This window comes from Micropterus salmoides, unplaced genomic scaffold (assembly GCF_014851395.1).
Source record: "Micropterus salmoides isolate LMB-PRFRI ecotype aquatic unplaced genomic scaffold, ASM1485139v1 Ms_hic_scaffold_3658, whole genome shotgun sequence".
Lineage (NCBI taxonomy): Eukaryota > Metazoa > Chordata > Actinopteri > Centrarchiformes > Centrarchidae > Micropterus > Micropterus salmoides.
The window spans coordinates 1-24,332 of NW_024042993.1; the positions used below are offsets into that span (position 1 = coordinate 1).

The following is a 24,332-nucleotide window of genomic DNA, read 5'->3' on the forward strand; positions in this document are numbered from 1 at the left end:
TAGTCTTTCAACAATGAGATCTCTCTGATGCTTTGAAAGCTCTCTGCAGACAATGGTTTTTGCTCGGAGATGCAACTAAGAAAATATCAGGAAAATCCTACTAGAACAGCTGAACTTTATTTGCGATTAATCAGAGTCACTTTAAATGATGCTGCAGCTGTGTAATGACTTCTAGTTAACCTGAGTTTGAATGTGAATGTGAGTTTGCTCTGAAGCCACATCCCCAGTTATAAGAGGGTGTGCACACTTATGCAGTCAGGTTATTGTAAGGTTTTTATTTTTAATTTTTCCCCCTTGAAGATTTCAATTTGTTTTTCTATTGAATTGTTCACATTGTAGGTCACATTAAAGGTGGAAAAAGTTCTGACATGATTATCTTTGTCTCATTATTTTACATCATAAGAATCTGGCATTTTAACAGGGGTGTGTAGACTTTTTCTATCCACTGTAGTTACAAATATTATATTGCATTTCTGTCAATAGATCCTCCTAAATATTACACACTGAACCTTAAACCATTGTGTGCTTTTCTAGCATTAGGACAAAAATTGAAATAAAAACAGTTATAATTATGCCAAATCATTTACCAAATATTAATCATTTATTTTAAAATAAGTGTGCACAATTCACTAAATTTTAAATGTGTTTGTGTACAGAAAACCTGAGAAATCATTTGAGATCTCTCACTAAAGACAGTCAGTTATCTCAAAGTAAAGGTCGAGCTTAGAGCGAGGAGTGGGGGCGAAGTAGTCTAAATATGTTTCTCAGTGTACATGACCAGCCCCGAAATGATAAAAGACCTGAATGCGATGAATTCCAGTTGATGTGACATTTATTTCTATGTCCCTGAAAGAGAGACGTGGGAGGAGTGCGCTCACAGAGAGGTGTTAGAGGAAGCAGGGGTGCATTTGGTGAACATCCGCTTTGCATCAGTGGTGAACTCCATCCGCCTGGAGGATCAGTACCACTACGTCACTATAATCATGCAAGGAGTACTGGACAGGAAGAAGTCAGGAGAGCCAGAGAACATGGAGCCGGAGAAGAACGAGGGTGAGTAAAGTTAACTACAGTTTTTCTTAAATTGAAAAACATGATTCCCACCTGACTGAGTAGTTCATTATAGAGACTGTGTGCTTCTCTCCCTCTCAGGTTGGACATGGACACAGTGGGACCAGTTTCCTCCAGAGGATCAGCTCTTCTTGCTGCTAACCGGTCTGAGACAACAGGGCTTTCACCCATTCAGGACCACAGTAACAAACACTGAGCCATGAAACTGCTGTTACACTGGGAAACTTTTGTCCCCTACACTAAAAGATAAAACACACTTACCTCTTTATGTTTTCTGTTATGGTACATACTGTAACTTTTGCCAATAGTATGAACTGTAAATATAGTAGAATAGTTATGCATTTTCTATTTTAGGAATTCATGACATACAGATTGTCAGCTGTAAATTCATTTAGAATTAAAGTAGAGAATTTAACACCTAAAATGAAGTTTAGATGTTTCTATTAGCTGTATAATTTAATTTATAGGCATCACAAATGTTCAAAACAAGAAACAGTGAACATATTTTTAATCTGTTTGGGCAAGTTGTTGCTCTTTTGCACCAGATCATGTCAGTTATATGTCACAATAATTAATGTTAATTAAATTGGATTCTTCGAATGCATCAGCTATTGGCTGCAATACATTATAAGATAAACATTTAAGTATTTAAAGAAACTTTTAGACACAACGGTTTGATAATAGTTTAAAGGATGCATTATTTATCAAGAGATAAATGTTGCATCACCTCCACCGGCTAATCTCCCGCTGGGCGCCGCGGTCTGCCGCTGGGCCTCCGCTTCCCTACTTGGGATCCTGAAGGAGGCTGCCGTCTCCACCCTGCACCGTCGGGTAGCCCCTCTCTCAGGTCTGTTACTGCTACTCCAACACAACACTCGGCAGCTCACACACTCCATCCTCAGTCCGCACGCAGTGTTGAAGCAGATTCTGCTCAGTCCTGCTCTGGAACCCCACAACCAGCATCTCCTCGTCCTCTTTTCTCCCCAACCACACTAATAATTGGTGACTCCATAACCAGAAACATCTGTTTCTTTAACGCTACCACTCACTGCTTCCCCGGTGCCACCACAGCTGACATTTTAAAAAAACTCCAGGACCTGATGCCGTCGCTCCCGTCCTCCATCACAAGAGTGATAGTCCATGTGGGAACAAATGACACAGCTCTTCAGCAGTCTGAGCTGACAAAATCAGATTTTAACCGTCTTTTAATTTTTTAAAGTAGTGTGGAAAGTCTGTTTTATCTCTGGTCCCATTCCCACAGTTGGTCGACGGTGCTGGCCGCTTCAGTAGACTCCTTGGCCTCCACGACTGGCTCCAGTCCGCCTGCAGGGCTCACCCTGTGTGTTGTGTGGATAATTTTAATATTTTCTGGCAAAGAATGTCTCTTTTTAAGACAGACGGACTTCACCCAAACAAACGGGGCTCAGAAATGTTAGCTGCTCACATATACAGCATGTGGTGCGGTCCACACATGATTTACGTGAATGACTAATCATTCATGCAACACACCTGGACGCACCACCGGTCACTGAACAGATCTCTGTCTCACTGCCACAAACAACTGTCTGCACCTGCTGGCATGTAAAACTGTCTGCTCCCAGCGCTGTTCAAAAGACTTCTATTCCTGATCATCACGCATAGACCAGTAAACCGAAATGTGCACATCCCACACAGAAATATTAGTAATCTCTTAAGGATTAGGACAACTGCAACAACTCCAGCACCGAGAACAAACACATTTAAAATGGCTCTCTTCAATGTGAGATCTCTGTCAAGTAAGACTTTTATCTTAAATGATTTTATCTTGTCTGCAAATCTAGATTTTATGTTTTTAACTGAATCATGGTTGCAAATGAAGCTAGCTGAACTGTGTCCGCCTCAATATGATTGTTTTAGTCAACCGAGGGTCAGTGGTCGTGGTGGCGGGCTAGTGAGCGTGTATAGGAAAAATTTAAATGTCATCAAGTACGCTGTGATGAATTTAACTCCTTTGAAGTTCTCACTCTTAAACTTGGAGGTCTATCATATTTGTTATAATTTATCGCCCCCAAAACCACCTGGAGGATTTTTATCAGAACTTCCTTAATTTTTATCTACTCTGGTTTTAAATTGTGACAGAATTGTTCTTTGTGGCAATTTTAATATTCATGTTGATGACTCCACCAATGTTAATGCAACTGACTTTTTAAATATGGCCACTTCTTTTAACTTCAAACAACATGTCAAAGGGCAAACCCATAACCCATACACTGGACTTGGGTGTCAGCATTTCCTCTGTGGAATTGGTGGACATGACCATATCTGACCACAGATGTATTGTTTTTAGCTGCAATTCGCCTGTTACTCATGCCGCCTCACCAAGCTCCGTGTGTTGTCGCATCTTTAATGAACAAAGTGTTTCAAAGTTTTGCGCATTCTTTCAGAGCCAAAGCCAACACCTGTCTGATTCCAACACCAACAATCTGGTCGATCACTTCAATCATATCTGCTTGTTGTCACTAAATATTACTGCTCCTCTAAAGGTTAGGCCTACGTCTAAAACTAGTAAGCAACCCTGGATAAATGACAGCATTCGCAGCCTAAAAAGGGAATGCAGGAAAGCAGAGCATAGATGGAAAAAATCCAGTCTCCAAGTCCATTACCTCAGTCTGAAGGATTTATTAATTAACTACAATAACATGGTTAAGGATGCGAGAACACATTATTTTTCTGAACTCATTACTACAGATAAACACAGTCCCAGGTTTCTGTTTAAGACTGTGGATCAGCTGGTAAACCCAACCCCTCCTCGTGCCTCAGCTGCAAGTAATGATGACTGTGAATTGTTTTTATCTTATTTTATCAATAAGGTGGTGTCAATCAGAGCCTCTATTACCCCTGCGGCCTCTTACTCAGAGGTTCCTCACCAGCAACAAGAGAGTTTTAACCAGTTTTATCCCATCGACTTGTCTGAGCTTTTAAAAACAGTATCACAAATGAGAGTGTCCTCCAGCCCACTTGAGTTTTTACTGAAAGTAATGGATTCTGTTGGGCTCCATTTGATCTCTGTTTTCAACAGCTCCCTATCTACTGGTTGTGTCCCTGATTATTTTAAAACGGCTTGCGTGAACCCACTTTTAAAGATACCTGGTTTAGATCCCTCCCTCCCACATAATTTTAGACCAATTTCAAAACTGCCTTTTATTGCAAAGATTCTAGAAAGAATTGTGTCCAAACAGCTGCTCACTGTACTGGAAAATAACAAAATATTTGAAAAGTTTCAATCTGGTTTCAGGAAGTACCACAGCACTGAGACTGCCCTGCTTAAAGTCACCTATGACCTTTTAATGTCTGCTGATGAAGGTATGTGCTCAGTCCTGGTACTCCTGGACCTTAGCGCTGCTTTTGACACCATTGATCACAACATCATGTTAGACAGACTGAGGCACTGGGTGGGGATCTCTGGCACTGCCCTAGAATGGTTTTCATTTTTCATTTGCGTGTCTGTAAACAACTATGTCTCTTTGTTCTGTCCAGTTAAATATGGTGTGCCTCAGGGGTCGGTCTTAGGACCTATTTTGTTTTCCTTGTATCTGCTTCCTCTTGGACATATTATCCATAAACATGGCATTTCTTTTCATATTTATGCTGATGACACACAAATATACTTGCCCGTCAGATCCACAGACCCTGGAATGCTGAGTTCACTTAACAACTGCCTTTGTGAAGTTAAAAAATGGATGTCAAATGATTTCCTCCAACTGAACTCAGACAAAACACAAATCCTGGTCATTGGGTCCCAGCAGATGGCCTGCTGGGACCCAATCTGCTGGTTCCCTAGTAAATCACATTAAGCCTGTGGCAAAGAACCTTGGTGCAGCACACCACAAAGCTTGTTCAATCATGTTTTTATCACTTAGATCGAATTTTTGCTATATTTCTATGTTAACTTTTAAGGACACCGAGACCATTTTACACGCCTTCATCTCATCATGCCTGGATTATTGCAACAGCCTTTTCACCTGTTTAAAAATCTATTGATCGACTACAGACTGTCCAGAACTCAGCTGCCAGGCTTTTAACCAGAACAAAGAAATATGACCACATTACTCCTATTTTAGCTTCATTACACTGGCTCCCAGTATGTTTTAGAATTGACTTTAAAATTCTATTGATTACTTTTAAAGCTCTTCATGGCCTCTCGCCTTGTTATATTTCTGACCTTTTAGTCCCATATACACCAGCACGTACCTTGAGATCCTCGGGCAGAGGTCTGCTGTCTGTTCCAGAGTCTCGACTGAAACTAAAGGGGACAGAGCGTTTGCTGTCAGGGCCCCGAGGCTCTGGAACAGCCTGCCCGAGGAAATCAGGTCGGCTGAGTCAGTGAACTCTTTTAAGTCCCTTCTTAAAACATACTTTTATAGGAGAGCATTTCCCGATCTGATTTGACTTTATTTTATCCCTTTTATTGTATTTTACTAATTTTATATTTATCTTAAACATGTATTTTAGTCTTTTCAATGTTTTCATGTTTTTATCTTGTAATGTTTTGTATTATTGTCTCTTGGGTATTATTGTCTTTACACTTGTTAAAGCACTTTGTAACTTGTTTTTGAAAAGTGCTCTACAAATAAAAATTATTATTATTATACATTTTAATACTATTTGTAATAATTTATCAACAAAAAAATGTTTTCCTCAAATGAGAATCAAGCAGATTCTTTAGGATGACTGGACCTCAAAAAAGTACAGCTTTAGTCAGTTTCCCCTCATGCAGTTTTTTCTAATTCACATCAGAGTGGTGTTGGTGAAACCCACTCCTAACAGCATGGTCCACAGGGCTGCAGCAGTGGGTGCCACAGCACCATTAAAGGTCTTGTCGTGGGCGTAGGTGATGATGTGCAGGGCTCCGCTGTAGGCCTCCTCACAGGTCGGCTGGATCTGATCCTCGGGTAGCTGGAAGCCGAATGTCCCATTGTCTCTTAGCTCAAAGGTGTAGGTGAAGGGGATCCCCTGCAGCCGAGCCCAGTCTGTGGATGAACCAGATTTGGGGTCTGTAGAAAAAGGGTACACATTTTACTGGCCGGTGTCATGTAACCTTCTCAATAAGCTTTAGTAGCTTCAAAGGTAATATTTACAGTTAATTAATTAGTGACTTAGTGAAAGCTTTTATCCAAAGCGATAGTGTTGTAGTCAAAACCGCCCAAACCAAGAACAAGACCAGAGTTTATTGAGACCAAGACAAGACTAAGACTTTTAGGGGCTGAAAGCAGTCGAGACCAAGACCGAGAGAGGGCAAGACTTGTCAAGACCAGTTCCCTGCATTGCATGGTACGCAATAAAATGTGGAACAAGATCATAGGTACTTCACAAATTCGTCTGAAAGATCCACATTTCCCATTAAAACACCCACATACAAACACTAAGAGCTGAAATCAACATAAGCATCGCAGGGAGGGTCATTAATTAGAGTTATTGGTTGCATTTGAAGCAGTATGTTTTACTTCCAATAAAAGTTAGGATGTTAACAAATCAGACAATGCAAAAGCAATTTATTGATATTCCCACCATTATGGTCTTGACTGGTCTTGAAATAAAATCCAGAGTCCTCAATGTCCGAGACAGAGACAAGACCGAGTGGAAATGCAGTCGAGTCCGAGACGAGACCAAGACCATCAAAAAGTGGTCTTAAGACCAAGACCGGTCTCGAGTAATACAACACTACAATTCCTATATGTCAGAGGCATGTGACCAGTTGCACTCACACATCCAATTCATCTTGAGTTAAACTACAGCTTAACTACAGAAAAAAGATGATGAGTGTGAGTAGAGCAAAAACGCACAAAAAACCAAGTAGGAGTTCAGTTGTTGCTTCAGGTACGGGTGAGTCCAGTTTGAGGACTTTAAATTAAAACATTTTCACAAACTCAGCTTATTTTATATTTCTATATTTCATATTTTAATTGTATTTTTATGAATAAATATATTTTATTTTTATTGTAGCAATTTGATGTGGACAGCAAAGTGTACAGAGAAACTTGAACATCTGATAATAAACACTTTGAATCCTTGAATGTTCATGTGCTTGAAGGCTTATAATGAGGAAACAATTTACAATTCTGGAAAGTTATCACCTTCATTGCAACAATTGTAAAGTAAAAAGCAATAATACAGCATTCATGTTACAAAGTAGTCTACCAGGAATGTGTGCTCCGACCTATTTGATTGGCCACCTGGTTCAACTTTTTTGGCAGAGCCCTCTGCCTTGGCAAATCTGCTGCATTACTGGATTGGTCTCATTCAATAAATGTATCTTTTATCTCTTCTGTAAGTTTTTTTTTTTTTTTTACACATGTCTAAAGCCGGTCTTAGTGTTTATAGCCATGCTAGATTGAGGCTCTGTTTAACCTAAATGCTTACAATGATAACACACACATGTTTAGCAGGTATAATGTTTACCCTATTAGTTTAGCATGCTACCATTTGCTTATACAGTGGGTACGGAAGTATTCAGACCCCTTTAAATTTTTCACTCTTTGTTTCATTGCAGCCATTTTCCAAAAATCAAAAAAGTTCATTTTATTTCTCAGTAATGTACACTCAGCACCCCATCTTGACAGAAAAAAACAGAAATGTAGAAATTTTTGCAAATTTATTAAAAAAGAAAAACTGAAATATCACATGGTCATAAGTATTCAGACCTTTGCTCAGTATTTAGTAGAAGCAACCTTTTGATCTAATACAGCCATGAGTCGTTTTGGGAAAGATGCAACAAGTTTTTCACATCTAGATTTGGGGATCCTCTGCCATTCCTCCTTGCAGATCCTCTCCAGTTCTGTCAGGTTGGATGGTAAACGTTGGTGGACAGCCATTTTCAGGTCTCTCCAGAGATGCTCAATTGGGTTTAAGTCAGGGCTCTGGCTGGGCCATTCAAGAACAGCCACGGAGTTGTTGTGAAGCCACTCCTTCGTTATTTTAGCGGTGTGCTTAGGGTCATTGTCTTGTTGGAAGGTAAACCTTCGGCCCAGTCTGAGGTCCAGAGCACTCTGGAAAAGGTTTTCGTCCAGGATATCCCTGTACTTGGCCGCATTCATCTTTCCCTCGATTGCAACCAGTCGTCCTGTCCCTGCAGCTGAAAAACACCCCACAGCATGATGCTGCCACCACCATGCTTCACTGTTGAGACTGTATTGGACAGGTGATGAGCAGTGCCTGGTTTTCTCCACACATACCGCTTAGAATTAAGGCCAAAAAGTTCTATCTTGGTCTCATCAGACCAGAGGATCTTATTTATCACCATCTTGGAGTCCTTCAGGGTTTTTTAGCAAACTCCATGCGGGCTTTCATGTGTCTTGCACTGAGGAGAGGCTTCCGTCGGGCCACTCTGCCATAAAGCCCCGACTGGTGGATTGCTGCAGTGATGGTTGACTTACTACAACTTTCTCCCATCTCCCGACTGCATCTCTGGAGCTCAGCCACAGTGACCTTTGGGTTCTTCTTTACCTCTCTCACCAAGGCTCTTCTCCCCCGATAGCTCGGTTTGGCCGGACGGCCAGCTCTAGGAAGGGTTCTGGTCGTCCCAAACGTCTTCCATTTGAGGATTATGGAGGCCACTGTGCTCTTAGGAACCTTAAGTGCAGCAGAAATTTTTTTGTAACCTTGGCCAGATCTGTGCCTTGCCACAATTCTGTCTCTGAGCTCTTCAGGCAGTTCCTTTGACCTCATGATTCTCATTTGCTCTGACATGCACTGTGAGCTGTAAGGTCTTATATAGACAGGTGTGTGGCTTTCCTAATCAAGTCCAATCAGTATAATCAAACACAGCTGGACTCAAATGAAGGTATAGAACCATCTCAAGGATGATCAGAAGAAATAGACAGCACCTGAGTTAAATATGAGTGTCACGGCAAAGGGTCTGAATACTTATGACCATGTGACATTTCAGTTTTTCTTTTTTAATAAATTTGCAAAAATTTCTACATTTCTGTTTTTTTCTGTCAAGATGGGGTGCTGAGTGTACATTACTGAGAAATAAAATGAACTTTTTTGATTTTTGGAAAATGGCTGCAATGAAACAAAGAGTGAAAAATTTAAAGGGGTCTGAATACTTTCCGTACCCACTGTATTAGCACTAAACACAATGTACTGTTAAGGCTGATGGGAATGTCATTTATTCTGGTATTTCATCATAAAACAAAATAGTTTACATGAGAGAAATAACTAGAACTTGAAGGTCAGTGAACACTTGTGGGGTCAGCTAATCACTCCAAGCTTGACCTGTCTTACCTTTGCCTGTTACATCAATTAAGCCCCCTAAGAAATATCTTGTATGAATAGCGGTATTGTGCAGACTTACACAATACTTTCGCTGAGGTTCCTACAGTGTAATTCTTCCCGTGGATCCCCCTAATGGCGTCTGCTGCAGCCAAACCCACCTCCATCTGAGGATCCAGACATTAGCATTTGTCATACAATCACTGAAATGAGCAGAGATCCAGAGAGCACAAAACCTTATTTTTTCTATTAGTAAAGCCTAATGGGCATAAAACACAATGGAATGAAAGCAATATTGTGTTCAGCAAATTACAGTTTTGACAACAGAACATCACAATTTATAAAAGCAAATGTATCTTTCGTACTTCATTTGAAGCTGCGGATCACCAGTTTTTAGCATCTACATCAGTTCTGTGTGCATACATATTGTAGGTATTTGAATTTTCAGTATTATTTTGTAAACTTTTTGATCTCTTTACTTTTTTTATATTTATATTTCAATATTTATGTTTGTGTGTACTGTTAAGCACCAATACATGCTGAGGCAAATTCCTTGTATGTGAAAATGTACCTAATAAACTCGCTTGTTATTCTGATTTTGATAGTTAGTGTTGTGTATCCAGTCAGAAAACACACTATCTGTCATATGTTGGTGATGGGGGGGTAGTGTCAGCTGACAGCAGCCATCCTAAAGCCAGTCACTTTAGCGGACAGCTCAGCTGAATCGTCTTTTAGCATTCACTGGCAAATTACATACATGGCGCCTTATTTAAGCTGCTACAGCCTGCCTGCCATTGCTGCTTCCCCTGCAAGCTGTATTAATGCTCAGTTCTGTACCCTTTAATGCTGCTCTCTGCCTTGGCTTTCCATTTATGCACATGGATGTGCAGGGAGATCCCAGAACAGAGCCATACCACCAAACATAACTTACTGCAGCGGAAATAATATCTGTTTCTTTGATGAAAGTTGTCCTGGTGTTTCTGCAGTATAATTTCTGATATTTACACCAATATCGGTGTATTTGCAATTATCAAGTATCAGCTGACATATTGTCCTGGCTAATTTAGTCGTCTTGCTCTAATCCAGATATAACAGATTTTGGACCAATTCAACCATAGTATTCTTCTTCCTGCTCTGCTAAAATAGTTAAAATATAACTCTATATAAAAGAGAATCAAACACAGATATGGTTTTTAATTCCTGGGTCACATTTACTGTGGGTTGTTTTGAGCTGCATAACCTCAGTTTCTATGACAATATGCAAAGTATTGTCTTTATCAAAGTAGGAACATGCAGTGAAAATCATAATCAGTCTTTAAAGACACACTGACACTGTTTGTCCTGAATAGCTATGCAATATTATGTAGAATATTATGTGTTTGTAGATGTAAGTACCAGCTCTTCGTAGTTGTCAGCGGTGAAGTTTGGGTGTCCAAAGGGAATCAAGAGCATCTGGCTGTAGGAGTGGATAGTGAGGAAACACAGGAAGTCCTCCTTCCGGCTTCCTACAAAATAAGTTACGGCCTGGGCCTCGGGCTCAGACAAAGGTTCTCTCCCGCCGTAGAAGTTTGAGCAGCAGTTAGATGATACCCCTATTGCTGTGAAAGCAGCCAAAAATGTAGAAGTGACTCCACTTCTTCCCATCGCACAGGCTGAGCAAGTTCACCGTTTCACATGTAAAAGCTTCAGCTTCACAAGTTCCACGAGGCAACGTCAATATAAATGTACACAAAACATTTATGTTTAAAGCTGCATTAACTGATTTCTGGCCATTTGGGGGCAGCAGAAACACGCTGATGGTGACATCATTTAAATTATATAGCCAACTTGCTAAATGCTCCGTAATTGTATAGCGCCTGTCTAGTCTTTTCGACCACTCCAAAGCACTTTTACACTACATCTGCATTCACCATTCACGCACATTCATTCACTGAGCCTAAGTGCTTTTAAAACAAATTGTGTTGTGCTTCAAGCTTCAAGAACACCTTGGTGTGATATTCACTAATCCATGGTTATCAGAGCAACAAGCTGTATAAATATGTAGAGGGAGAAGCACAACAAGACTCACTGCCCCAGTTGGCGTCAAAGTTGCGGTTGAGATCAGTGCCGTAACAGTCTGAAGGTCCTGGTGACCTGTTCTTCCTCCACAGTCGAGTCTAAACAGGCCAAAATGGTCGGTCAGTGAAATCAGCCGTTTCTGAGAATTAAACAGCACTTAACGTTTTTGTACATAACTAAATGCTGCCTTGGATTGCTGTTTGATGTTATTTCTCCATTCATCTTATTTAGAAAATGAAATGATTTTGTACTTGGGCCATGTTGATCATCAGAAAGCAATTGATTCGCTGATTGAACTGTGACTCATTTAAACTTCACTGCCATCGCTTTAATGGACCATTATTCTCTCATATCCCGCTCCCCAGTAGTTTGAGAGCTTGATGCACAACTCAGGAAGTAATTTTGGTAAATATCCATCAAATACAAGTACTGACTGTGTTGTCCTTCCAGGTGTAGATGTAGCCGTCCATGTTGAGCACAGGGGTGACGTAGAAGTCCATGTTCTTCATCATCTCTTCCATTTTTGGGTCTGTTTTGTATGTTTGCAGGATCTAAGTTGAGGGAGAAACAAAAAAATCAGGGTTAGACAGATATTGTGGAAGACATGAACTTATTGTCCTCTTTAAATATGAAGTTTAACCTCATCACAGCAAAATAATAACTAATTTGTTAATTAATAGATCAGATGTCTTTCACCTGTCTGACAAAGTACTGACAGAAGGCCGGGGCGATCCATTCCCTGGCGTGGATCCCACAGTCCATCCAGATAGCTTTCTTTTTCTTTCCAGTATTCAGGCCAATCTGGAAGACAAATTCATAGAGCTTCTTATTTGGCTGCTGGATCATATAAACACAAACAATATTCTCCAGTATGCTTCTGGTATCTGATCAGAAATCAACAGTTAGATATTGTTTTACCTTGAGCAAGCTAATAGTCCTCTTCTCATAGGTCTTTCCATAGTCCACTATGGTCACAAGATCAGGGTGATCCTTCGCAGTCTGATTCATCCAGTTGGTGATCTGTAGGGTGGAGCATCATCACACATCAGTGTCTCTGTGTGTGTGTGTGTGTGTGTGTGTGTGTGTGTGTGTGTGTGTGTGTCAAAGTAACATGTGCGAGAGCAGTGATCGGGCCTTCTTACCTCCGGCATTGGATGGTATTTGTAGTAGTCATACTCCACTCTGTTGCACACACCAAAATACATGAGACACATGAGAACCAGTGGTTTTCTGAACTGTGTCCTACCTCAGTAATATTGTGTTGTATGTCTCCTCATCCTTAATAAAATTAAAGAAATTCATTTAAATTCAATTTACTTCAACGGGGAAATTCCCAATGTTACAGAAACAGCAGCAAGACAGTGTAAAAAGTACAAAAGACACTCTAAAGATAAACAAACAACGAATAAATCTAAGAATATATTAATATAAGAGAATGACTAGTAAATAGCTGTATCTACAGTATTGCACAGATTATCAGTCTGTGTGTGTGTTTTGTCCATGTAGTCTACTGGGAGCAGGACTGATTGTAAAGTCTGACAGAACCAGGAATGAAAAGACATGCGGTATCTCTCTTTGAAGCAGCATGTCACTAAAGGAGCGGCTCAGTCTCCTCAGGACAACCTGCATGGGCTGGGAAGGGTTCTCCATCATGGAGGATCTTAGCAACTATCCTTATATCTCCCACCCCCTCCATGCTGTCATGGGGGCATATCCAAGAACAGAGCTGGATTCCCTAATCAGCCTGTCAAGTCTCCTCCTATCTGCCACTGCAATGCCACTGCCCAAGCAGACCACTCCGTAGAAGGTGGCTGATGCCACCACAGAGCCAACAAAATTCCTCCGTAATGCCCCCTGAAAGACTTCATACAGCTCCCTATGGAGCCACAAATGGTTTTACGCGTTTATTCAAGTATGCAGTAGAAGGAGCTCCACCTTGACCAGCTTCATCGTCAAAATGCTGCTTCCATCCACTTGCCGAGATTTAGATGAGAAGATTGATACTACAGATACCACTAGGAGATGGCTGGCTTAGCTTAGCCTGACTGGGAGCAGGGGAAATAGCTAGCGTGGCTCTGTCCAAAGGTAAAAAAATATTGCTTGTGGGGCTACTTCACAGCCACTAGAAATAAGGAGCTCACTGCTCCCTGGCCCACAAATGTGGAACTTTTCCAGTGATGATTCGGTTGGATGCATCAATAATAACAAAAATATATAATATATAAACACTCTCATATGGGCTGTTTTGCAATTTCTTTGGGAATATTTTCATATTTTAGTCAGTAAAGTGAATGCTCTTTCTGAGAACTATTGTAAGGATTTGGATTCAAAGGTAACAGATTGCTTCCACAGTAATGTCCCTAGCCATGTTGTGTTTACCTTCTGAGAAACGGTATTTGACACAAGCCGTCAGTGTGTGATTTTATGAATAAAACTCACCTCTCTACTGTGGCTGCTCGCATTGCTGAAAGCAGCACCACAAGGTTCAGTCCCACAGAGTTGAGCATTGTCACTTTGTGAAAGGCAACTCCTTGTTTGCAACGAACACTGACTTCAGGATGGTAGAAGCTTTTAGAAGACCTTTGCCTCAGCCACAGACTGCCAGCAGCCCCAAACACCGTCATTGTTCAGGTTAATGTTTAATCTGAGCTGAGAGCCTTGATTACTTTATATCTTTCAGATGGTCTGTGACACGTTTTTATATGTGTATATTTGCCTATACTCTAGGTCATGTGTTTCTTTTTTAATAAGGGTCAGATGGTTTGACTTGAAACACATTCAAGCACAGTAAATTTCTCAGTAAGTTTCTTTCTTGACTGTTATCTACCTTTCCAGTACGACATTTTGTGTTTCTCAACTAACTTTTCATTGCATCCATTCCTGCTCATTTTTTTCTCCCGGGTTTAGATTCAACAGGACTCTTATTTGCAGTGAACTGCTGTGATGTCAATGCTGATCATGGCCAAGAAATGACGCAGTGCAAATGATATTTATTTAAGGACTGCCTGGTAGTATATAGCCTCAGAAACAGAAAGACTTAATAAACTCACATGAGACATAGTACTGTGTAATTTATAATCATTCTGTCTTAAGTTAATGAGACCTGGGATATCATTGCTGTACAGACAAGCCCTTGTATGATAGTTGTTCAGCTACAAAGGAGAATATGTATTTACAATAAGAATATACAGTCTCCTCCAAAAGTATTGGAACGGTAAGGCAAATTTCTTTGTTTTTGTTGTTCACTGAAGACATGTGGGTCAAAAGATGAGTATGAGTATTATTTCTTGGCATTCACATCTAGATGTGTTAAACAACTCAGGACATACCACCCTACTACCAAAACTACTGGAACATGTGACTGACATGTCTCTTGTTGCCCAGGTGTTGCCTTTTAGGTTGATTGTCCAAACATTAAATAGCTCTGCATGACTAGTCTAAGTTTTCATCCTTGGTTCAAACCTATAAAGACTGCATTTCCTGTTAAAGAGGATAAACCAACATGAAGACCAGAGAGCTGTCTATGGGAGAAAAGCAAGCCATTGTCAAGCTGGGAAAAGAAGGAAAATTGAATTGGACAATTGGACAAACATTGGGCATAGCAAGCACAACAATTCAGAATATCCTGAAAAAGAAAGAAACTACTGGTGTACTGAGCAACAGACGTCGACCAAGGAAAACAACAGTAGCTGATGAAAGAAATGCTGTGAGAGCTGTGAAGAAAACCCCCAAAACATCAGTAAGTGACATCACCAGCGACCTCCACAGTGCAGGGTGAAGGTATCACAATCCACTGTTGGAAGAAGACTCAGAGAGCAGAAAGAGGCCACACCACAAGATGCAAACCACTCATCAGCAGGAAGAATCGGAAGGTCAGATTGAAATTTGCAAAGAAGTACAGAGATGAGCCCATACCCCGGATCTCAGAAGGGTTTTTTAAAAACAAACAACAAAAGGGCGAAAATTGAACTTGAGGGTGCGGGAGCGAGCGAGAGAGAGAGAGAGAGAGAGAGAGAGAGAGAGAAAGATTTTTATTATTTATTTTTATTTCATTTATTATTTATTAGCGGGAGAATAAGATGATCCAGCTGTAGCTCTGTTTCTGTCCTCTCTGCTCCACCTGAAGCGGCTGTGAGCTGCACTTTATCAGAGGCGCTGAAATTAACTTGTGTGGATTTGTGGTGAGGTTAATCACCTGATAGGCATAGGAGGCATTATAAACATTTCATTTCAAAATCTATGTTTTGTCCCCCCCTCTTTCCTAATGTAAAGTTTTATTTCGCATTGCCTTCCTGGCTCAGGCGATTTCGGAGCTGGCTCATATAGGGGGCGTTTATTAAGTGACCTTTCAATTTGTTTTATAGCGATGTCCGACGTTGACATACTTTAAAGTGATCTTATCAATATGTTCATGGAGATTTAAAAATGAAAATAATTGTAGATATAAAATTGTAGAAATAGCTAAATTACATATAATCAACAAGCAAAGCAAATTGCATTGCATCTATTTTTCCAACAGTGTCCTGGCCAAGGCAGGCAGTAAGACAATTGCACATTTAAGATGGGAATAAATAATCAGTTACAAGGTCATAAAATATCAAAATGTTGTTAAATATTCATCACAATTCAGTATCAAGGACGATCAAAGAGTAATCAGTCATAACATCTGAAGGCAGAATTGCCAGCCTTCAAGTCATTTAAAAGCAACCAGTGGAACCAGCTCACAAAGATTCAGACACCTGCCTGCTACCTGAATTTTGTGCGTCCTTTACATAAATGATTTCCACAATAAACCAATGCAGAAAAGGTGCAAATTGGTGCAGAAAAACACCAGAATGCAGGACATTAAGTGTTTAACACTCACAATTTTATGGGGGAGTACCCTCAGACCCCCCGGTTCATATTGCTGCAGTTTTGTTGTTATATTATTATAATTAGACACATTGCAACATCAAAATGAGACAGTTAATAGTGTTGTTGAGTTTTGTTGTGGCATATAAGTAGAGGATGTTTACTGTTGCTTTACTGCTTTACAGACTTAACTTTTTTTTGGGGGGGGGTCAATTATTGTCAAATATGAAGTTTTATGGGCTGGGCTAAGTCCCCAATGTTTCAAGATCCTAAAAACGCCCCTGGATGAGCCGCAAAAGTTCTGAAACACAATCTTATAGACTGATGAGACCGAGATTAATCTGTGCCAAAGTGATGGAAAGGCCAAAGTGTGGAGAAAGAAAGGAACTGCTTATGATCCGAAGCATACAAGCTCATCTGTGAAGCATGGTGGAGGTAATGTCATGGCTTGGGCGTGAACGGCTGCTTCTGGAACAGGCTCATTAATATTTATTGATGATGTAACTGATGATGGTAGCAGCAGAATGAATTCAGAAGTGTACGGAAACATTTTGTCTGTCAATTTACGGAGAAATGCATTGAAACTAATCAGGAGGAAGTTTATCATGCAGCAGGACAATGACCCAAAGCACACCAAAAACAACAAAGGACTTCATCAGGGGAAGAAAATGAAAGGTTTTAGACTGCCCAAGTCTGTCACCTGACCTTAACCCAATAGAGCTGCATTTCACTGAAGGGAGAAACACCCCAAAACAAACAAGAACTGAAAGAAACTGCGGTAAAAGCCTGGAATAGCATCACATATGAAGAATGCTACAGTTTGGTGATGTCGATGTCAAATATTAAATGTTATTTACTTTTTGAGATTATTTGTTCCATTACTTTTGCTCACCTAAGATTGCTGTGGTCTAATACAAATGTTTTTTTAACACATCTATCTGAAATTCTGAACTCTAGTCTCTTTACTCATCTTTTGATCTTAAACCCAAATGTCTTCAGTGAACAACAGGAATTTGCCTTACCGTTCCAATACTTTTGGAGGGGACTGTAAGAGGGAGAAGATTAGATAAGGTACATTAAGTCAAATACATGAAACAAACAGTAACAAGGCTAGACTGAGAAAGAGCAGAGGTCCACATTGTAGGACCATAAATGCAGGTATTGCACATGTTATTCTGTTTAACAAAAGGGATGTGAGTTTCATGAGGTGACCAGCTCCTTGTCAATAAAATCACATCACAGAGCACCAAGCATAGCTGTAAATCTTCATAGTCTTGTTGCCTTGTGTGCATGCTCAAACTTTTAAATGTTTGCAGAGTTTGTTTTTATCTAAGACGTCTTTACTCATCACTTATCACTTTCTGCTTTACAGTATGCTACAGTAGTGCTGCAGTACTGCAAATAATTAGCATTCAACCACGACTTACACTGCTGTTTTCATTACTGCATTGCAGTAGTAACCTCTTTACTTAAAAAGCATTGACTTGTGCTGAGGTAGCTGTATTCTAAAATCTGAGTATTTGATTTGTGTTGCACTTTCTGAGAAGGACATCATTTTGTGTTTAAAAGGTAAAAAGAGTTTTGCACATTGAAACTCTGTTGAGAGTCAACAGTGTTTGTGACAAACAAAGATATTGCCCTAAATAATAGATATAATGAATTAACTGGAAATGACTTTGTGCTGCCACTAAAGCGAGGTCTGCTTTTACAGTATGTAGGCAGACATGTTGGTTTGTAGAAATCTTTCATGTAACATCTGACCAGCAGATGTCAGTACAATGTTGAGTTTAGATCAGACCTGTAGCATGAGGAAGGCAGACGCCAGGTGCTTGTAAACACCTGTAACTGAATAAAGAAGCATACAATGAGAGTTTTATCCTAATATACAGTCTAGTCAGTCGAGGGAGTAACTCATCACCTGAAATTCAGAAGTGTATGTAAGTGTCATATTATCAACTAATAATTTATGTAACCTGCTTTTCTTGGCAGTTCCTCACCATATTTCAAGTTTTAGCCCGTTGAGATTAATTATTGTTGGAGTGCTGTCTTTTCTTTATTCAGAGTGCTCTCTGTCTCAGTCTGGCTGCTTTGTGGTTATAGCCAGACAGCAAAATGCTTGCATGTTAACTACACCTCAGCAACTCAAGTCTTTGTTCCAGCTCCTTTGCTGACATGTGCATCATGTCTATTCATGAGCTGCTTGTAAGATCTAGAGACAAGACCTGTCTCAGCTTCGGCCCTGTGTGCACAAACCCAAGATGTGTGTTTAGGTGTGTGTCCCAGACAGAGAATCAAAGCACACATCACAAACTGTTTCTTGGATGATGGATGATGATGGATGAAAGCACTAATGCTTCTGGATGAGAGCGGCAGGCCACTATGTTGCACTCAGTCGCAAGCTTACATCATTTCAAAAACTGTCTGTATGCACATGCATAATATTACCTTAACCCCACTGATAGCATCAATAGTTAAGGCAACATGCACTGCTGAGATAAGAAATTATTCTTGGGGATTAGAGCTTAGAGCTTAGTTATTTGTTGCTACTTTATGTGCTCAAACATTCTTCTCTTCTAGTTCAGGACTTATTTAGACACATCCAGCCAAACATTGCATCACCTGACAGTTTTCATCTAACATATGATCACTCCAACAGTTTATTTCAGCATTGGACTCTTTTGTTTTATGAGGTGCATTAACTTGGAGAGTGCATGTGGTGAGGAAAAGCTGTGTAAACATCTGGACAGACCGCAAAACGGAGGGTTACTGGTGCATGCATTCCTGAGGGGTCTAAGGGTTCTTATGAGTCGGTGGGTAATAAGAGGTGAAGTGTCTGCTGGTGGTACACCGACGTGTGAGTGACTGTGTTTACCATAAAATGTCTCTCACAGTGTCATTACTCTGGAAATGTGTAGCATGTTCGTATTTTTAAATGTCAAATTTCCAGTTGTGGAAGAGAGCTATTTACTTTGAGCGAAGAGTGAACATGGCACGAGAGTACCATTTTATGGTGTACATTTATTTAAACAAAAAGCACAAGTAAGATTCAGTAAGATACTAATTAATAATAGTTTTACAGACTTTTTGGAAAATACAAGTTAGTTAAGAAGATTGATACCATTCTCATGCTTGTCTCTTGTCTGACGCTAGAGCCAGCTATAGACGCTCTAGCCTATTTTAGCAAAAAGACAGGAGGCAGGGGAAAACAAATATATTGACTTTGTTCAAAGTAAAAAAATATTCCTACTAAGAGCCCTAAAGCTCTCTAATTGTGGATTAAATAAGCAATATTTGCCTGGGTTAGCATAAAGACTGGCAGCAGGGGATAACAGCTAGTCCGGCTAGATGAAACCAAAAAGTAATGGAAAGAAGATAATTTGTGCTAATCAGTGAGCTTTGGAGGTGCTGGAAGGTGTTGTTTTTTTTGCTTTGGACAGACCCAGGCTAGCTTTTCCTCCCTCCGGTCCATGTGCTTAACTACTCTTCACATAACAGGATTAGGACAGTATCCTCAGGCGACAGAGAAAGCCTAAAATATAAGTTGTCGAAAACCTCCAAATACACACACCTATGGTCATGGACTCACTAAAATTTCACTAGTGAACTCCACATCTGTCTGACAACAGGAGGAGGTAATAATCATAATGAGATATGTGACTACAGTAGTCATTATAATCCATACATGAACAGGAGGGAATATTAAATAATTTTCTAGGGAAATTAAATTAAATCCTTACTTTCCAGGGGCGCCTCTGAAACCCTTTAAGGACCCTGGAAGTTTGAAAAACTAGCTTGAGAACAGTGAGGGTTTGGCAGCAAACACCAACCAACGTGGGAAGCAGATTTCATATCATCTGCTACAGGATTACAGAAACAGATTTAATTCAGCATGGGACCTGGACATGCAAATTATATCAATTCAAATAACTTTAAATTGCTAAGAAAGACAAGATGTTATGCATAGATTGAATCATGACACAGGATAAAAACACTAGTGAACTTATTGTTGTCCTGGCTGCTACAAATCAAGATAACAACAGAGACCAATGTGCTTCTGCTACATAAACTTCAGCAAACTTCATACAACCATCTCTATTTCAATTTGCTTTAATAAAACTTTTGTTTTTTTTATTCATCCCACAAGCAGTGAGAGACTATTATCAACTATCCATAAAGTCAGTTAGCCTATATCGTTAAATAGTTTGAGTAAGTATGTATTTTAACATAAAAAAGCTCATATTCAACTGCAGCTGTCATGTCCCCCCCTGCCGTGACACCTGCCTAAGTGAAATCTGGTACAAGAGTGTGTTTAGATTTATTTAGACTTTTTGGATGGATGCTGCGTGCTTGGTGTGTTTTGATTTTGTCTGTCTGTGTTGTTCCCTCTTTTCTGCTCAGTGTGGAGATGATGCGTCCTCTGGCTTTCCTGTGTTGGCAGTCTCACTCACAATCACCACTCACGCACCTGTCCCTCATCACACACAATCAGCCATGCCTTCATAAGGACAGACCAGCCTTCCTGTCTCTGCTGGATTGTTGTGTCATTGGTATGTGTTACTAACTGGATTACCTTGTCTTCAGTAACTCACCGCCAGACCTCTTGCTCTGAACACCCACCCAGCTCACTATGCCTGCCTTTGAACTCACTGGATCATCATGAAACACCTGCCTCACCCGCCTGCCAGCCAACCCCTGCCAGCATGCTTTGGACTCTGAACTCAAATCAAACCCCAGCCCCACTCACCAGCCACTCGTTCAGTTTCAGTTTTTCATTTATTCTGTTGTTTCAAATAATAACCTTTTCACACCTACACCAGTCTGCTCTTGGGTTCAGATTCTGATACCTGACAGCAGCATTAATGTTATTATTTATTTAATAACCGCACCATCCTCTCATCCTCACAGTCCACCATTATTTTATTTACTGTATGAATTCCTTCTGAAGACCTTTATCTTAGAGTTGAGAGGGTGAAACACATCATGTTGTGTCTGTCGGGTGACATTATAAGACGATGTGCTAAGGAAAATTCCACTCATTTTATAATCTCAGATATGTTATTATTGTACCCCAAGGGGGTTCACACAATAACTTCATGCACCATTCCACTGCCAATGCAGCAACCTATAATTTTGTGAAGTTAAAGGTCAATTCTCCTGCTTCTAGCTTTCGGAAATATCTGTGTTCATTACAATTGAAGACTGACATTCCCTTCAGTGGATTTTTACACAAGGACTTGCAGTACTAAAGTAAAATGCCAACAATATTCCTCTAGTGGAGTAGGATGTTCTGACACCCTGGAGAATCAGACGGGGAATAGTTCCCCCATCTTATCAGACATGCTGGTCATGACCTGTGAGAAACATTTATACTGTGAAAATCAATACAGAGCAGCAACAACAACATCAGAGGTTTGAGAGGAAGCAGAAGGGAGCGATGTTTGGCATTACTTTAATAAGCCTTTATCTTTAAAAATGTAGAAGAAACACCAGCACATGTTAGCAAAAGCTGGAGCACCACGCACACACATACACAAACACACCTCCCACGCAAAAGCAGTATGAAAGCAGTAACAAGAGCGGCAGAAACACTTGTAAAACCATCAGCAGGACTGACAGCAACCACCGAACAAATCACAAAGACAAATACTGAAGCCCTCCTCCCCCACAGTGCCAACTAACTCCCCCTCCTCCCCCGCAGCCTCAGCATCATTTCTCAAGTGAAAGTATATGAACTAAACCTTGAGGCACTCTTAGATTGTTCCCCATAAACAAAGTCATTGTGCTGCACATCAGGCGTCCCAGAGCCCATCACCTTCTTCGTGAGGGTCGGCCAGATAGCCCAATGGAAAATTTAACAGTTGTTTCACAGGCTAGAGTAAAACTCCCAGACAATTCTCCAGTTTAAAACATTTCATCATTTGAAACAGTCAAAGTGTAAACAAGACAGTGGCATTCACAAAAAGTGTGTAGAACACTTGTATAAAACACAGGATGTCAAATATCTATTCCTGTGCCAAAAAACAATTTGTAACTATGGCACATCCTCTGCTTTAAATCACCAGGCAATTTAGAAAGAGAAAGCCAGTACTCTCCTCTGAACCTTGCAGAATTGTGGCTCTTTGTCCCACTGATGATCCCCCACTGACATCCTGCAAGACCTGGAGGTTTTTCACCAGAGCAGAGAAATCAGCAGTATCCACTCCCTCTCAGAAAAAGATTGTTCTGTTATCGATCTGCCGAAATGGAACATGAAATTAAAACAATTTAAGGAAAGAAAAGTTCTAACAAAATTGGTGACATTGATCCTGTAATTGAGGGCCAAGACGGCCATTCAGACAGGGCCGGTCTAAGCTTTCATGGGGCCCTGGGTGAGATTTTTGCTTTGGGAATCTCCTTTTTTCATATCATTACCTCCCAATCATTGCCCCACCTTTTCTGAAACCATTGACATCATAACAAGTATTGAGCTTTCAAAACAAAACGTCTTTTCGGTTTTTCAAAAGAAGTGTCACCTAAATACATATATTTGTTGTTTTGTGTAGCTCTTGGAAGTGGTTTAGAATTTGCAGTTACATCCCTATCTCTCTCTCTTAACCCCAACACCTACCCATGCCAAATTTCTGTCCAACACATTATCACTCCCAACTCCTCACATTTGGACCCTTGATCAAGACCCCTTGAAGTCACTTTTTAACACCCTGGGTACCCCTTTAGCAACTTATAGGACTCTGCGGTCGAGTTAACAACAATAAATATGCAACATCTGGTTAGAGTTTCAAATAAAAGTAGGCCGACTTGTTAACACTACGAAACGTCTCAATTTTGAAATGGTGCATTGTTAACATAGTGAAAACTATTGTGTTAAAATAACTGTTACATATGTGACTTAACTACCACCTCACCATCGTGCTCGACCTCACTGCACCCTTCGATACCATTAACCACTTCATTCTCCTCACCCGTCTGTAAACCTACTCCAACATCACTGGCGCTGCACTCTCCTGGCTCCGATCTTATCTTGCCAACAGACAACAGTTCATCAACATCAACAACTGTACCTATTCCATTGCTCCTCTTTCACAAGGCGTCCCCCAAGGTTCAGTGCTTGGTCCTCTTCTGTTCATCCTCTACACCCTGCCACTTAGATATATCATACTTAAACATGGTCTCCGCTTCCAATGCTTTATTATTATTGTTGTTGTTATTGTTGTTGTTGTTATTATTATGTCCACTTTATATTTCACACTGAAACAAACACCGGTCTCTGGGGTGAAAGTCAAGTTTCTAACCGACCCACCTACCTAAGACTTTCCCAATATTTAGCAGTGAGCAATGACTCTAAAGGTCTTACCCTGCTCTGAATGGTGACACAAGGGGTGCCATGCCAGGGGGCCAGACATTGAAGGACCTAACAAAGCATGCCTTGGAAATGAGAAGTGGCTAAAGGTGAGGCATAAAACCAAAACAATAAGCTGAAAGATTCTAAAAAGCTCCATAAGGTGAGGGGATAAGTAAGGGGATAATTTGTGTGGGTTTGTCCTCATTTCCATGATTCTTTCCATGGCCACTTTGCCTTTTAGCTCTATTGTCACTTTGAAAATTACAATTTAAACTAATTTTCTCAGTTTAGAGGGAACCTGGAGTCACCCCCACCTTGAAGCTACAGATAAGACGGCCTATTCATGTAGTGCTTTGGCTAAGTTGTACAGTGACAGTCGTGAGTTGAATGAGATGAGGGAGAGAGATGGGGAGAGACAGAGAGAGAGAGAGGGAGTGTAGGCCTACGTGTGAAAGAGAGATAGAGAGGGAAAGAGAGCTCCTCAGTTGCCTTAGCAGCGCAGCTCCATTCCTTCACAGTCGGGCTTCAGTCCGGAGCAGTGAGCGCTGCGCTGCGCTTCACCTACACGACTTCACCTTAATTAACCAGTCACAGTCCGGTTGTTCTCCAGGTATTCCGCGGTGTTAGATTTTTTTTTAATTTGTAAACTCCAGTTTGGGCTTTCTCCAAGTTTCACAACGCCCTCTCTGCGGCTGTTATGAAGAAAAAGGCGACGGTGGCAAGTTGATTCCAGTGCGGCTCCAGGTTTAAACAGCTCTGCAAG

The 24,332-nt window shown here is 40.6% G+C and overlaps 2 protein-coding genes across 3 annotated transcripts; one reads left to right on the plus strand and one right to left on the minus strand.

Annotated features, from left to right (window-relative positions):
- Nucleotides 1–824: 824 nt before the first annotated feature.
- Nucleotides 825–1,765, plus strand: LOC119884772 (nucleotide triphosphate diphosphatase NUDT15-like; the record flags this gene model as incomplete). Its single annotated transcript, XM_038695088.1, has 2 exons — nt 825–1,050; nt 1,150–1,765. Coding segments are annotated over 2 exons (348 nt in total), but the record flags the coding sequence as incomplete, so codon positions are not given.
- Nucleotides 1,766–5,750: 3,985 nt separating this feature from the next.
- On the minus strand, nt 5,751–14,003 carry LOC119884773 (carboxypeptidase O-like). 2 transcript variants are annotated; one of them, XM_038695089.1, is made up of 9 exons: nt 13,819–14,003; nt 12,522–12,561; nt 12,298–12,399; nt 12,076–12,180; nt 11,814–11,930; nt 11,390–11,477; nt 10,717–10,919; nt 9,404–9,488; nt 5,751–6,101 (listed from the first exon to the last, which is right to left on the minus strand). In XM_038695089.1, the coding sequence occupies exons 1-9, from the start codon at nt 14,001–14,003 to the stop codon at nt 5,836–5,838; spliced, it is 1,191 nt and encodes a 396-aa protein (XP_038551017.1). In that variant the 3' UTR covers nt 5,751–5,835. The 2 variants fall into 2 exon arrangements, with proteins under 2 accessions (XP_038551017.1, XP_038551019.1); XM_038695091.1 differs by having other exon boundaries at nt 12,522–12,657; nt 13,819–13,952.
- Nucleotides 14,004–24,332: the final 10,329 nt, after the last annotated feature.